Source organism: Perna viridis, chromosome 7, assembly GCF_037379345.1.
Source record: "Perna viridis isolate PV_CMFRI_1.1 ecotype Kerala chromosome 7, ASM3737934v1, whole genome shotgun sequence".
Lineage (NCBI taxonomy): Eukaryota > Metazoa > Mollusca > Bivalvia > Mytilida > Mytilidae > Perna > Perna viridis.
This window is the reverse complement of record NC_142451.1, coordinates 42,953,394-42,968,839: the sequence shown is the minus strand read 5'-3', so window position 1 is coordinate 42,968,839 and position 15,446 is coordinate 42,953,394. Positions and strand designations below refer to the sequence as shown.

General features: G+C 33.7%; 1 protein-coding gene across 1 annotated transcript in view; it reads right to left on the bottom strand.

The window, feature by feature from the left end:
- Positions 1 to 7,300: 7,300 nt before the first annotated feature.
- LOC148612801 (uncharacterized) overlaps positions 7,301 to 15,446 on the bottom strand; it is a 51,049-nt gene continuing 42,903 nt past the window's right edge. The window contains exons 30-33 of the mRNA XM_088594544.1: positions 15,068 to 15,352; positions 14,497 to 14,621; positions 9,477 to 9,613; positions 7,301 to 9,135 (exon numbers count right to left, since the gene is read on the bottom strand). Coding sequence (XP_088450670.1) covers positions 8,751 to 9,135; positions 9,477 to 9,613; positions 14,497 to 14,621; positions 15,068 to 15,352 — 932 coding nt within the window. The 3' untranslated portion in view covers positions 7,301 to 8,750. The remainder of the gene's footprint in view (positions 9,136 to 9,476; positions 9,614 to 14,496; positions 14,622 to 15,067; positions 15,353 to 15,446) is intronic.

Genomic DNA, 15,446 nt, shown 5'->3' with positions numbered 1-15,446 from the left:
TTATGCATTAAAGAATGCAGAAGTGTTTTTTGCTGAAATACTTTTAAAGCATTTCAGACATATTGCTAATTTAACCTTTCACGTCACCTCTGATAATTATCAGTTGAAATCAAGCAATCGACGCTCTGTATTTTGATCACGTGAAAACGATGTATTTCCGATACACGGTCACTATTTTAGCTATACTTATCGTTTTTTAGTTTACTACCACCAAAATGGCGACCAAACGTTTTGCATCGCTTACGGCTGACGATACCCCCCCCCCCCAAAAAAAAAAAAAAAAAAAAACATTTATGGGTAAATTCGTTACATAGTGATTGAATGGCCATGTACGGAATTTACCCTAGTCAGTAGATTCCACAGCTGGTTCGGCTGCGCCTCGCCGGGTATGGAATATACTGACCAAGGTGAATTTCGTACATGACCACTAAATCACTATGTTACTAATATTACCGGTTCAGCTCTGGGATTTAATTATTTAAACCAACAATGAATTCAAGACCATTTCTATGTGCCTGATTCTTACATAAGCATGGGTATGAAAATTTTCTCGGCTAAAATTTGAATGCAGCCGTTCGGAGTAATACATAGCGAATGAGGTCTGTGCATGAACGTGATTGCTAGTAACGTAGCGGATTGACACATGATAGTAAATCAGGAATTGTGGGTAATTAGGTCAGCGTCAGAATATTGTTACTACGAAGAACATCGATAGCAACAGCTCAAGATTCGTGGTGAATTAGTACAGCTAAGAACGAAAATTAAAGAAGACGAAACTAATAATATAATTAAAGAAAGCAAATAATTTTTATATAGAAAACCAAATCAAAATAAGTTTCATCGGCTGCATGCATAAAATGGAATCAAGATGTGGCGATTGGTATGAGCGTTGTTATGTTCATAAGTTGATTAGTCGTTTTTCGGAAACGATATTTGCAATTATCGTCTATTTTTTTCAAAGTCCATGTTTTTGTGTGACAAATTGTAGACTTTACCCATTTGAACCTCATACCCATGTCATTTTACCCATAAATGACACCCAATACAAGGTTTAAAAATTAAGCGATTAAGAAAATGATAATAAAATCGGACGAATTGTTTTGTTTCTTAAGCTCATTTTATATTCAACAGAAACACACAAATCATTGCATACCTGTACTTACTTTAATATCAACTTACCGATTTTCAGACCGGATGTAGCAGAATTAATGATGGCTGTCGTTTAAACCTGTCTACGAGGTCGATAATTACAATTTCACACATTTCACTACTAGAGTATTTTGTGATTTTTTTTCACACATTTTTAGAAATAATTGCACAGGGTTCTTTCGGGGAGAGTTTAGATAAAATCATTGTCTTAACAAGCTAACCAGATCAAGCTTGAACACTTGAAACAAAGTAGTATTACACCTATGTCAATACATGACTATAGCAAATGTGTTTTTACAATAACAGACTATTTATATGTCCAAAGTCTGTGAAAATGGTCATAGGAAGACTTTAATGGTCCAAAGTAACGCCGATGACTACTACAGTATTCTGAGGTCCATTATTATTGACTGATCCATAACGGAAAACGCACTATACACGTCAACGTGTAAGACGGACGGGTAGTAAGCTAGCTGATATTTAAAGATGTTTTAAGAAGATTTCCTATCAGCTGAGCATTAATTTTTCTTCAATATAAGATGAAAGATATCATTTTCGTCATTCCAATCCGGTTCAGTGCCGGTGCGAAAATGTAACAAGCTCAGATATAATCTATACTAAGTCCACAAGCAAGATGATTAAACTCAAAAGACTCCTTTAGACAATACAGAAGCACATTGTCCTTGAACTTAGGTCCATAGAGTTCAACAATTTGATTAAAAGGACAGTCAAATTTTCAATCTTGAACTATCAAAAAGTAACTTCTGACAATTTCCAGCACTATATTTTATCCTACATGTATGTCCAACAAAACATTAATCACAACTTACTAATAATTTTGTTCAACATCTGCATCCCGAAAAAAACATTTTTTCTCTCTCCACCTTTTCACTACATAAAAGCAGTTGTCGATATATTTGGTCTAATGCATATTATTTCATTTCTTTTGGCACTGATTTAGAGTATAGCATACGAAAATGCATGTGAGTTCAAGTCTATATAAAAGAGGTCACGACCTAACATAAAGAGCTTTAGAAAAGACGAGAGCAGTTCTAACCTCTCACAAAACCGTCCTAGAATTGTCCGAAGAACATTTCTATGACATATTTAGAACAGTACTAGGGCAGCTCTTCAGACAGTTCTGCTATTACAGCCGGTTCTACTAGTAGAACTGTTCTCGTAGAACCGGCTCTGCTAGAACTTACAGGAGAGCTGGCTATAGCAGCACAACTGTCAGAAAAGCTTAAAATTAAAATTTATCAAAGCCGGAAATGACTCCAGACAGTTCTTTCCCCAATTAGAATTAAATTCTTTTAAAAGTGCATTTTCTTTATACTGAAATGCTCTATCAAATTTTACATTTCCACCACTCTTCAATAATATCATGCAAAACTTTGTCCTCTTAAGTACCAGTCCATATGAAATTCAGTCACTGCAAATGGTAGAAATTATGCATGGTGTATAAACACGTGACCTACTATAATACATATGCTGCATTATACGTAAATATTATCCTTTCTGTTTTCGGATCTGTATTTTTGAGAAAATCTTACATTCATATTCCACCAAAATCAACCAAATGTATTTTTGTCAAGGAAGTCTAAGACTGAACTTGATTTAGAGATCGTTGGCAACCAAATTACGTAACCAAGGTAGACATTTCAACATACAACTACCAAAATAACACTCCGCGGGTTATTCTCCTTGCAAGGTGTGCTTTAAGATATCGCTCCGCCGCCGATAATACTCCATGTCAAATATGTGCTGTTTACTTTACGTACGACATCGGCGTATAGCGATATGAAGGCTATTTAATATGTGTAGAACTGCAAGGTTTCAATGATTATATTATATAACTATTTGAACTTTGACGAAGAGAGCTGGACTGTTTTGTCAAATTGACCCGAACATTCGCAGGGAGGAAAGCTCAACCGAGATTTGCCAATTTATTTCTCTCGATCTGACTCTTTTAATGAAGATGTCGGGAGCTTGTAATGATGGATTTTCGGAGCTGCAATGTACACCTTTTGTGTAGTAAGTATAGATTACTATGGCGGATCCAAGGGAGGGTGCATGTGGTTGCCAACTCCTTCTTTTAATTGGAAAATTTCATATGTGATTAATTTGATCCCAAGAATTTAACTTCTGTACATAAAATGCAAGCACTGTGTACATATATGTTAATTACTACATGTACATGTGCATAAATAAAATAAAATGGTAAACAGACATGTGCATACATGTAGCAAACAATGAAGTGTTTAAAATAGAAAATAAACAGAATTTTTAAGAGTAATCAAGGGAACCAAGGTTATAGCGGTAATCAAAAGAATGTAATCCAGGGACAAAGACCAGACATGGAAAACAGACATACACAACAAAAAACATAAAGTAACTAAAATCATACATACAAAGTAACAAAAGTAAATGAGCAACTCGGACTCCACTAAAACCTGGGAGCATGGACCAGGTGTACCAGTATGGTAAGCGTCATCTGCTTTTCTAGAAACCCCCGCCGAGTTGCTCATAAAAAGTTAAAATATTATGATTTCAGAGCAGAGACATAAACAATTTCTCTATTTAAACGGTAAGGATGGAAGGAGTTCATGTGACATATTCATCACATTCAGTAGGTAATCTTGAACTATCAAAAAAGGGGGGAGGTTTCCAGTGAAATAAAGTAATGTCCTTGAGTCGCGAGTGGACACATGAGCCATTAAATTACACATACATGTACACTTGTACATGTTCTTAAAATCAAAACTTCCACACCGAACATAGACCTTTATCACATACCCTATATCACGCCCATAAACCTTTATCGCATACCCTATATCACACCTCTAGACCTGTATCACATACCATATATCACACAACCAGACATATCTCATTCTGTATATTATACTCCTAGACATATCTCATACTTAATATCACACCCCTATACCTATATTGCATACCGTATATCACACCCCTAGACCTATATTGCATTCTATATCACACCCCTAGACCTTTATTGCCTTCTGTATATCACACCCTAGACTTATATTACACACCCCTAGACGTCTATCAAACCCCTAAACCCATTTCAAGGACCCTATATATCACACCCACAGACATATATTGCATACCTTATATCACAGCCTAGACCTATATCGCATACTGTATATCACACCCATGGACCTATATCGCATTCTCTAAATCACACCCATAGACTTATATGACATACCCTATAAACCTCTACAATCAATCAATCATATATCACACCCCTAGACATATATTGTATATCATATATCACACCTTGCACAGAACACAACTGAAGTACATTTTGTATAGATAAAAGAAAGAATGAACATGACATGCAAAATTCTGTTTGCAGTATCAACCCTTGACCTATATCACCCCGTGGGCCAGTGGCCCTTGAGTTGATGTAGGAGTCTCCTGTTGATAATGCATGTGATACAGATTTTGGCATGTACTGTTCAGTATGGAATGTAAAGAAATAGCAATACAATGTACATGTGTATTATATCCATGTAAGTCATAACTGATTATGGTTCTTTTTAGTAAATTGTCAAGATATACCAGATACATATATTTAGAATGCAGATCATGAAGTTAGAAACAGGATTTTCATGACACAAGAATGACACTGTTATGTTAAAAATTCTGTGTCCATGAAAGTGCAGTGAAAATATGTTGGATATCAAGGCTACCAAAAGTGGACCTTTTCTAAGAGCTGATTTTCATGGGCATTCTTACGTGTACAATGTACTAGGTAAGTGTTGAAGGTATACATTATTTATTCATATACTTTGTATGTACACAGTTATTTAAAATTGTCAAAACTAGTGATAGCGAAATTTGCAATTTACATTTGTGTGTCTGTGAACACGAAATTTATACTGAAAACTACAAAAATACATGTGCATGTACTCTAACTATGGTTACTGGCATATGCAGTACAGTATCAATTAAAGGTTTCATACATGAAATTATGATATTTGTAATATAGCAATACATGTATCGAATTTGTTTTCTACTTTACAATGTGACATTAATTGCTCATAGGTAAATCTGAACATTCAAGGATTGATCCAGAGATTTTGAAATGGAGGTCCAAACATCATTATAAATCAGCAGGTAGCTAAAATCATACATGGAAGAAGCAATATCCTTAGCAAGCTTTCCATTTTCTGTATTTAGAATGATTTTGTCTGGTAAATGAAATGACTTTAATTTATTGTTTTAATATCATCACTTCAAACCACTATTTATGATCTATCTGGTTATGAGGGGATGTTGTTTTAACAATGACAGGTGAAAAGTAACCTGCTCTACTCTTACTTGTGTTACCTGTTATTAACAGTTATTGAAACAAAGATGTGCTCATGAAATACACTGTACATTTTTTGTAAAGTTTGTTATGTTATTTTAGATAAATTTGAATTATTTTAGAGAAAGATATGTTTATTTTTTCTCAATTAATACAGCTAATTGAGATATTTAAAGAATAAAACCTAAGAACTCCGAAATATAGTAGATATATAGTATGTGAACATTTTTAATGCAGGACAAAAACTATGAATGATGACAGAATTTCAATCGACTAGTATTGATCACTGTGAGAATATTGACCAGGTGGTTTAAAAACCAGTAAAAACCTGGGACAACTATAACCACCCTACCTTAATTTTTGCCTGATTTGCATGAAGTTATATGTACATGTAACAATATTTCCCGACAAGAGAATGTTTCTCCATATCATATGGTTAAAATACATGTATATTTTCATGAATTTACATTGTAACATTTTGCATATATCAGACACTGTTATGATTTTTCCCCTTGATTTCTTTTCAGTGGTTATCACTTAGAAATTTCACTGGATGAAGTGAGAAGAAAGCAAAACAGACCATTTCTGTGCTGGGATATTATCAAAGCATGAGACAAAGTTCATGATTCTCAGGTGCTGGTACATGTATGTGTCGCATGAAGCAGCTTTAAATGTATATGTCAAATCTCTTAATAAAAAACTATAAAAAACATGAAGCCTTACTTCTTAGCACTTATATATTTGCAAAACATAAGAGATACTTGTATTGTAATCTTAGACATATTTGTGAAATAATCATGCAGAAAAAAGTGAAAGAAATGCACATACATTGTTGTAGGCAGACAAATATAAATCACTCAGCTATAATGATTCATCATAAAAAAGTGGTACTAATGGTGTATGGGTTCACTAGTAACTTCTTTGTTTTGGAGAGAGAAAAAAAGATGGATTTATACTCAAAGTGCATTTGTGATTAAGACATCATATTCCCTGTATTCCCCGAAATTTCAAGGTGTGGAACGATTCTTACTTGCTGATTGAAGTGTTAGGAAATTTGAGGACATCAATGTATGTGTACAGCCAGGAATACCAAAGCAATAATACAAAACAAGATCAAAAAATATATTGATAAACGGACTGTATAAATATACACTGCTTTAAAACAAAAGGTTATTCTTTTTAAAGAACTAAATTTTGATCGGTTTATTTAGCTTACAATTTGGTTACATGAATATTTTTGATTACTTTGAGGTCTTCCTTGACTCAGTGCCTCGGCACTTTGATTCATCTCGAAAGTACAGCAACCGAATGAAAAGCTATAATAACTGTTTATATGGCATGTTACTATTTTAGAACGAGAATTAAAAATAAATTTCATGGATCATGACATGCATGAATCACTTCTTGACTAATGTTTATAAGGACTGCTACTTAAAGCCAATCTGACAAGCCTAGAGTCTGTTCCCTTAGTGATGGGTAATATCTGCATGTTGCAAACTGTACCTGATTAAGTAATCTTGTTTAGCATACAGATAAACGTGCTTTAAACAGTAAATTTTAAAACCAAAGGACAAAAATAAGTACACACGACAGACATACCAAAAACACCTTCCAAATACATCTGTATGGGCCCTTCTTTTAAACAACCAACATTTAAAAAAGTATTCTACTGATCAAGCTACCCATATCAATGTAGTCCAAATTTAGTTATGAATAAATGGCAATTTTTGTTCCTGCAGATTCATCAAATGATAAAAAACGCATATTTTAAAAGTTTCAAAGTATCTGCTTGAATGGCTGGTCTCATAATAAACAAGGGAAGGTCTATAAATTTATTAAATACATCATATTATTTCAAGTGTAAATACATAAAATCGTACAAAATGTATGTTATTGAAGAAAATGCCCCATTTATGAGAAAAACATATTCAATATCAATGGATTCATACCTTCAATGAATTATATGCAAGGATAAGGAAAACGCCATGTGTAAAATATGTAAATATTAATGGTCTCAATCTAAGCTTGTCTGCTGCTCAAAGGAGTAATACCGGAATAATTTGCAGCATTTAATAATACAACACAAAAGTGGCAATGAATCAAAGATGAGAATTTCGTCTGAATGAACTTCAAAATTGGCTCAATTAAAAAGCATAAAAAATCCTTTAATATCTAAATATGCAAATAGAAGAATAAAAACCTAGACATTTAAATTACGAAATTATAAAGACGAAACGAAAGGAAGACATGTAGATAAATAAAATAAAATTAGATTTTTAATGCAACTAGAATAAATGAATAACGATAATGGAATATATCAAAAACTTATACATGTACTAGTATTTTCTATCTATCTATTGAATATACAATGTTTTTGAGCAAACATCAGGCGCGGTTTAAAAATTTTGATATGGAGGCGCATGTCCATAATTTTTGTAATAAGGACACGCATCTTGATAATAAATTGACGCTCTCTTCGCCCCTCAAGATCCGTCACAAATGCAATTGATACATGTAAGTTCACCTACAATTCCATTCTAAAGGTAAAAAATTAACAGGTATGGACAAAGCATACCAAGTTGTTTTATCAAATCATGGTAAATATTAAGTAGCTGTCTTTGTAAGAATCATGCAAAATCTGAAAAATGTGATACACCCCAAAAAAGGCTGCATATTTTTTATTTTTGTAATTAAGTTGTTTTATTGGTCTATACTATGAAATGTGTAATTATTCATTCAAATCTGCCTGCTCTTAGGAGATATTCGACATTGAAAATACAGTGGATTCTATTGTATTTGAGCGCCATTTACAGAGTGATCTCCCTTAATTTTGAAATCTACAGTGCATTCTGTTAATTTTTATCTCCTATGAGCACCGGTTATATGAAAAACCACATGTTTATTTCTGTTTACAATGACATTTGAAACCAAGTATCAAAAATATGTAGGCTTTTTACCCATGAATCACATTTCGCATGATCCTTAGCTGGAGTGCTACCTAATTTCCTTGTTCCAAATACTAATGTTCGTCAGTTTTTGCGGGGCATAGATGGTTTCAATGTACTTCAGAAGATAAAAAACGTCTTAACATTGTTTGTTGTCCTTACTCATTTAACTCATTAACGCAATAACCTTACTACGAAAAATAAAATGTAAAAATCAATCGCCTTTTTTGACTGAATTAACTGAATTCAAATACTAATTAAAAGACATCTTGCAATGTGACATTTACAAAGGAAATGGCATCATGACCTAATAGCACCGTTGTTTAGTTACATACAGGATTTTCATTAAAATTCCTACAGAATTGTCTTCGTCTTCTTACGACAAGAGAGTATGTAAGTTCAGCGTAGGTACCATCGCGGCAAGAATATGTCATTTCGTTTCTAACACCACATCGACTGGTGATTTCGTAAGTATCGTGTTCAACGAACATGGACAGATCAACAAGTGAATCAGCATTTCTATTGGGTGGCAGACGAATGTCAAGCATAACGAGGTCATATGACCAAGAGAGGAATTTAAATGCGCACTCATGGACTTCTCCTGATTTCTCCTGGCAGTCCGAAGCCATGATAGGTCCTTGTGGGCAGTAGATGACATTTCCAGCCTTTGTTACGCTGACCTTTGTGCTGAAGTCTGGTATGTATTTCCTATAAAACAAGAGTACAGTCACAGTCATTTTGATTGAATGAACTTAAAATATAAAAAATGAGGAAAATTTTCCAAGAAATGTGGATCATATTAAATTAAGTACAGAAAATGCCAAAAAAAACCCACACGATATAGAAAATCCCAATTAAATGAACGCCTGAAAACGATTAGAACTTGTGAATATACTATAATAATTCATAAATACACAGAAGTTTTAAGAACTTCATATTGAATAATTTGAATATACGTATCAGATCAAGCGTTTAACTAACAGGGAAAATGGCAGCTACAAACAAAAACAAAAACAAATTCGAGAGAAAAAAATGAAAACGAAACTTACTCTCCAAGCAAGACGACATCAGGTGTCCAGATTTCTGAAGCTGGCAGACTGACTTTGTTCTGTCCCTTGGGCCATGTAAGTCTGGGGTCGTTCCATTTCATACACTGCATGGCCTGTACTGTAAGGTTCCTGCCATCCTGAGAAAAAAAATCATCGTCTAAAATACACGAGATATATAAGAAGACCAATTGTCTATAAGCAATCGACAATTATACATTATTTTTACATCTCGTTGACCAAGTTGATAATACAAACATTTACGCTCTCTACATTTTTTTGTAATTTTCAGGGCATTTGGGTAGCAATTATTGGCGTTCGTAAAAATATGACTACACAACAGGAATTTTAACAAGACACTCATGATAAGACACCAGAAAAAGGGTTGAAGAGATATAGTTGTGCACACCAAAATGTCATTTTTATAATGCTGCTATTTAAATCATTTACATTGTGAATGTATACAAGAGAGCTTTGTCACAAACGCGTATTTCTTTTCAAAAGAAACATTGTTAATAAATGATTTGTAACACTAATATACTAGTCATAATGAACAAATTCGACCTTTTAATCTTTGAAACTTTTTAACAATAAACAAGTATAAAACCAAACCAAGGAAAAGGTGATTGATATAAAATACAATAAAGATAAATATTATCTAGTCTCACTTTACAGAATGTTTTATCAGATTGAGGAGGGAAAGATACATGTGTACTATTGTTCCGGCAGACGACTTGATCTGGCGCAAATCTCAATTTGAAGGTCATGGCCCAGTCATGTCCAGCGAGTTGGTCAATTGCGGTTGGTGTCCAAGGGCTGTAGATAATTATGTCAATTTGATAACAAAATATCATTAGTGTCGACAAGTTATTTTCTACCGTTAATAAAATCTTTTTACAAGGACCAAAACGATGTCGCGGTCATTCACAACGGTTATTTATACACAGTATGCTTCGTACATTAAACGTATTTAATTTATATCATTAAATGGATGTTGTCCTCTGGAAGAAATGTATAAATAATGATAATTTAAATCTTGCTTAACACCAAAAATTATTTTCTTACGGCGGTCCTCCTGAACACTAGATTTTGAAGCTGAACAGGGACACCATTTAAAATGAAAGCGGTTTTATCAGTAGTTTGAAAACGTCATATACAATAAAAAAAACCCACCAAATTCTAATTTCTATTGAAGGAATAAGACAGGTCTATTAAAAATAAGGCAACTATATACATAGCTTAATTTGTAACATAGCTAATAATTATCACGTGATCTCGCACACATTCTGGAAACTTTTTCGATTAGTCTTGTTCATAGAATACATAATACTACTGCTTCATAATTGTTAACAGCTGTCCAAGGCTGTGTTGACAGTCTCAAGTTTCTGTGACACAGACCATGTAAAGCTGCATACCCAAAATTCATTGAACCATGAAGGTAACAATTGAACAAACCTTGCTTTGTGCAGAGACATATTTTTATTTCTGCTAGCTCCCAGAGCATCAGCCCGCAAGTAAGCATATCAATGTAATGCTACTCGGACACGTTAGTCTGACTCCGAGCCGACTACTTGTCACTCTGTAGGTTGTAAGCTCCCGTAACCATCTGTCATTATTTAGACAGCCAGTAGATCTTGAGGGATTCGGCGTATATTCTGCCGTGCGTTTTGGCAGAGGAACGGTGACTAACAATTTTAAAGTAATTCATGAGGTTCCAATAATTTACTGGGTGACAGATAAAATCAAACTAAAATTGTTTATGAAAGGGATTAAGAACGCGAAAGAAAATGCATGAATAGATCGAAATTATTTTACAATGAAATCCCATTGTGATTTTCCCGTAAAATTAAATGTAATTTGCTATTATATCGTAAGTATTACGCCCTATAGGCCCAAGTTAAGTTTCAAGGTGACCTTGGAGGAAACGGGACACAAAGTGCATTCTTCTAAACTAGTGTAAAATTGATGACGTGATGTAGAAATTTTAAAACCAGATAGCTTTACTCTACCTATCTGGTTCATTCTACGTTTTAAAAAAAAAGACATGGTAAAAAACCGCCTATATTAGTTCAATGAGAAATACAATGGGTAGCGTAAAATTAAGAAGCAATTCATGTAGGGGGTAGTTTTGTACTCATTTTAACATGGATACGGCATTTATATTCGATTACTTAACACCAAGCGACAGCTAATATGACAAATACGGTATTTTTTTTGACAAAAATTTCCCTAGGCGTAGCCAAAATACCGGCTGTTCCGTTTAACCTCCCCCATATGGATGTTGGATTAATTAAGAAATAAAATTGTATATTTATGTCATCGTATGTGTTAAATATGCGTATTTATATAATTGATTTCAATAATAACCTCTCAGTCGTTAAATCATCGCGTAAACTTTTCTAAATGAGTGTTTTGTCTCGAAGCGACAGCGAAAGAAACGTGACTGTGCGCAGGTGGTAAAGGTGAGGTTGTACCGACATATACCGTTTGACGACATGAAGACGTCATATTAGAATTACGAGTAACTGAAAGATGTAAAATAAATTGCAATCACGTATTTTAAGTACAAATGAACCGGGAGCGCAAATGCTTGTATTATTATCAACTGTACCATGCTTATGTCCAGAAAAAAGTTTCAGTATCCGGTTTGTATCTTCATTAAGGAGCTTCAAAAAGCATCATGGCAACTTTTTTATTTCTTGAAACCCAAATGAAAACCATCGTTACCTTCGATAATTCAATATAAATTATGGCAAAAAATTCTATAGACAATCGGAACACCTCAGCCTTCCTATTTACACAAAAGAACAAGCCGCTGAAAGGTGGTAAACATTATATTTATCGGGAGCGTTACAGGTTTCACTTGCCTCGTATTAAAAATCAATTTGTCCCAATAATAAGCTGGGCTTTGTGGCATGTCATCAAATATGTTACTAAAACCCCATATAGTTAAGTATTTAAATGCATCACGGTTAAAAAAATACAATTAATGCTATCAAAGCAATGTGCACTTTTTAATTTTTAACTTAAGTATCATGAAATGCGTATTTCTTTAAAAAAAAAGTTCGAATGTACCCTGGATTGTGCATGCATTAACTAACTTCCCCACATAATCATCCTTCCTTTACATTGAACAATAAATCATATTACTATTGCTGAATTTTTAAACGATTACAAAAGTACATATTTTAATACAGTCAAAAGCCCTAGTCTACTTTATTTACGACGGGGAAAATGTCTTGACACGCTTTTCATTTGCAGATTACTACATGCATTAAATCATTAATCTCAAGTCGTAAAAATCAGGCACACTTCTCGATCTTTTTAAAATAAAGTTTTGCATTTTACACCTTTGGATGTTTTAAAGGAAATCATGTTTTGCAGTATTTATATCACGGATTTATTAGTATTTAGTACATTGGACACGTGAAACATGATAGTTTGAAGTGTTTCAAAGAAGCCAAAGATCTTTACGAAACTAACCAATGGCCAATGGCATAAAAATAATCGGATGTTTAAAATATGGGACACCTCGGTCCACATACAAGTCGTCTCTTGTCTAGAAGGATCCAAGTAGACATTCAATTTCAGATAGGTGACACATTTTTCAAAAAAGGCCTCCCTAGCATATAAATTCTTCCTCATCAGGTTACACATGCCCCATACCAATTTATGCAAAGATTCAATCAACTTTTTAGTATACATTTGTGTAGTTTTTAATTCAAATGCATTTTAAAAGACCGGAAAAAAATAAAAACTGTAAAGTAGCCAAGTTGACCCTTAAATTTATTTGGTCTGTCCTCAAGATTTGCCTAGCCTTGGTTAATAGGTAAATCAACCTATTACTTTCCTTATTATTGAAAGTACTACAACAAATATTGACTTGTTGCCTTGTAAAACTCTACCCACTCATTGATAAGTTTTGGGTATAGATCCGAAAATTGGAACATTATTTTATGTTTGCTTTGCAAATTCTTTACCACGCATTGTTTGGATACAGGCTTATGTTTCTATACTATGACACAACCAGTTTTCAATTAATATACCCAGTACCACCTCTTACAACTAGTGACGAATTTTACTTTATTTCTAAAATTTCAATAGAAATGCACTGCCAAGCAATTAAGAATATTTTTTAAACTTTTTATGAAATCATTACATTGAAAAATGTGAGTTATGGAATTCAGCGTTTATAGTCATTCATATGCGATTGGTTTCATTTACAAATGGAAATTCTTTTATAAATTGAATTCAACACTTCGTTTGAACTAACCGCATTTTCATGACCCAACTTGCAAATGTTTAAGACCATAAATTTAATAAATGCCCTCATGCAGAAGAATAAAATGTGTAATTACAGAATTATTTTTTTCCACTTCTAACTCTCCAATGATTCATTGATTCAAGTAACTAATTTTTTTTTAATTTTAAGAAGATACAGACAGACGACAAAAATAACATAACCACACGTATTGTACTTCACACATGAACACCTTTGAGACATTCACACTTTAAGTGGAATTTTAAAAAAATAGCTGAATAAAAATAAATCATTACAAATGTATTGGGTTAATATATGGGATCATTTATTTATGTGGTAAGACACTTGACCAGGTGGAATGAACAGGGCTAGCATTCTCAACAGTCACTCCTTTCATTAAGAAAAAATACGTAAAAATGTAAACTTTAATATCACTTGGTTTATGTCCCTTTTATTTATGTATTCTAACCCCCATATTATCCTTGAAACATTCCCTCTGTTTTTGGCATTTTGGAAGAGTGTTTTGATGGAGAAAGGGGAACGGGCTTTGAAAGGTGTCATCAATAATTCGTAATTACCCTGTTACTTAGGGGAGAAAAAATTGAGGCAAACAGTTAAGTAACCTAGGATACTGTTTTCCATAAGAAAACTATTAACCTGTCTTTTAGTATTTGGAAAAAAGATGACATATAGATCCAATCCTTCACTGTAAATCATTTGCAACTGAATGATTTTTAATACATTGTAAATTTGTATACTCACAAAATGAAGGAAGTGTCTTGGCACTAGATTATGGGTAACGTTGACTAGAGGATCCTGAGGTCTGACAAGCTTATTATAGCCATCCAGGATATACGTGATAATAACATGCTCTGTCCAGACTTTTTCTGTAAGGAAATGCATGATTTTTTAAATATCTGGTACAAAGAGAATTAACTCTTATTTATAATAGTAATCGTTTAAATTTGGTATCCACTCAAGCATAGAATGTCACGAAATCTCCATCAAGACTACGGCTTATTTTAATGTAATATATAAGATCGTTGATACTGCCAAACATGTCTTAGCAACTACATTATCTGTATTCAGCAAAAATCTGTCTCCAAAGACCAAGTTCGAAATATCTCTTTGTATAATGCATTCTATGTAAACTTCATCTGTTTATAAAGACCACCTTTCCTGTGTGAACATGGTTTTGCCATCCCTTGGAATGTTACTTAAGACTGGTTTGACTGTACTTAGATCGACATAAACAAATCCGTGAGAAGAGAAATTATGTTAATTAAAAATTACGGTTTCACAAATACGAATTTGGACAACAAAACAAACTTACCGACTGGTTGAACAAAGACGGTGGCTGATTGGTCAGTTGACATTCCATCTGTTGCTCCACATACATAATTTCCACGGTCATTTAAAGTGACTTTAGAAATGGTCAATGATGGACTGTTTGGGGTTGCTCCAGAATATCTCTCAGTTGATGCAACTTGTAGTGCTACGTTGTCTTTGTACCACGTGACACTAGTAGCAACACCAGATGAAACAACGCAATCTAGCGTAACGTCATCGTCTTCCTTGGGGGCGTAGTTAGTTCTTGGTACGGTCACATCGATAGCAGCTGCAAAAGTAATTGAGATAAACTTATTTACCACACAACGTCCATGTTCATACCTTACAGAATCCAGAATAAATTGTTTCTGGCATCATTGCAA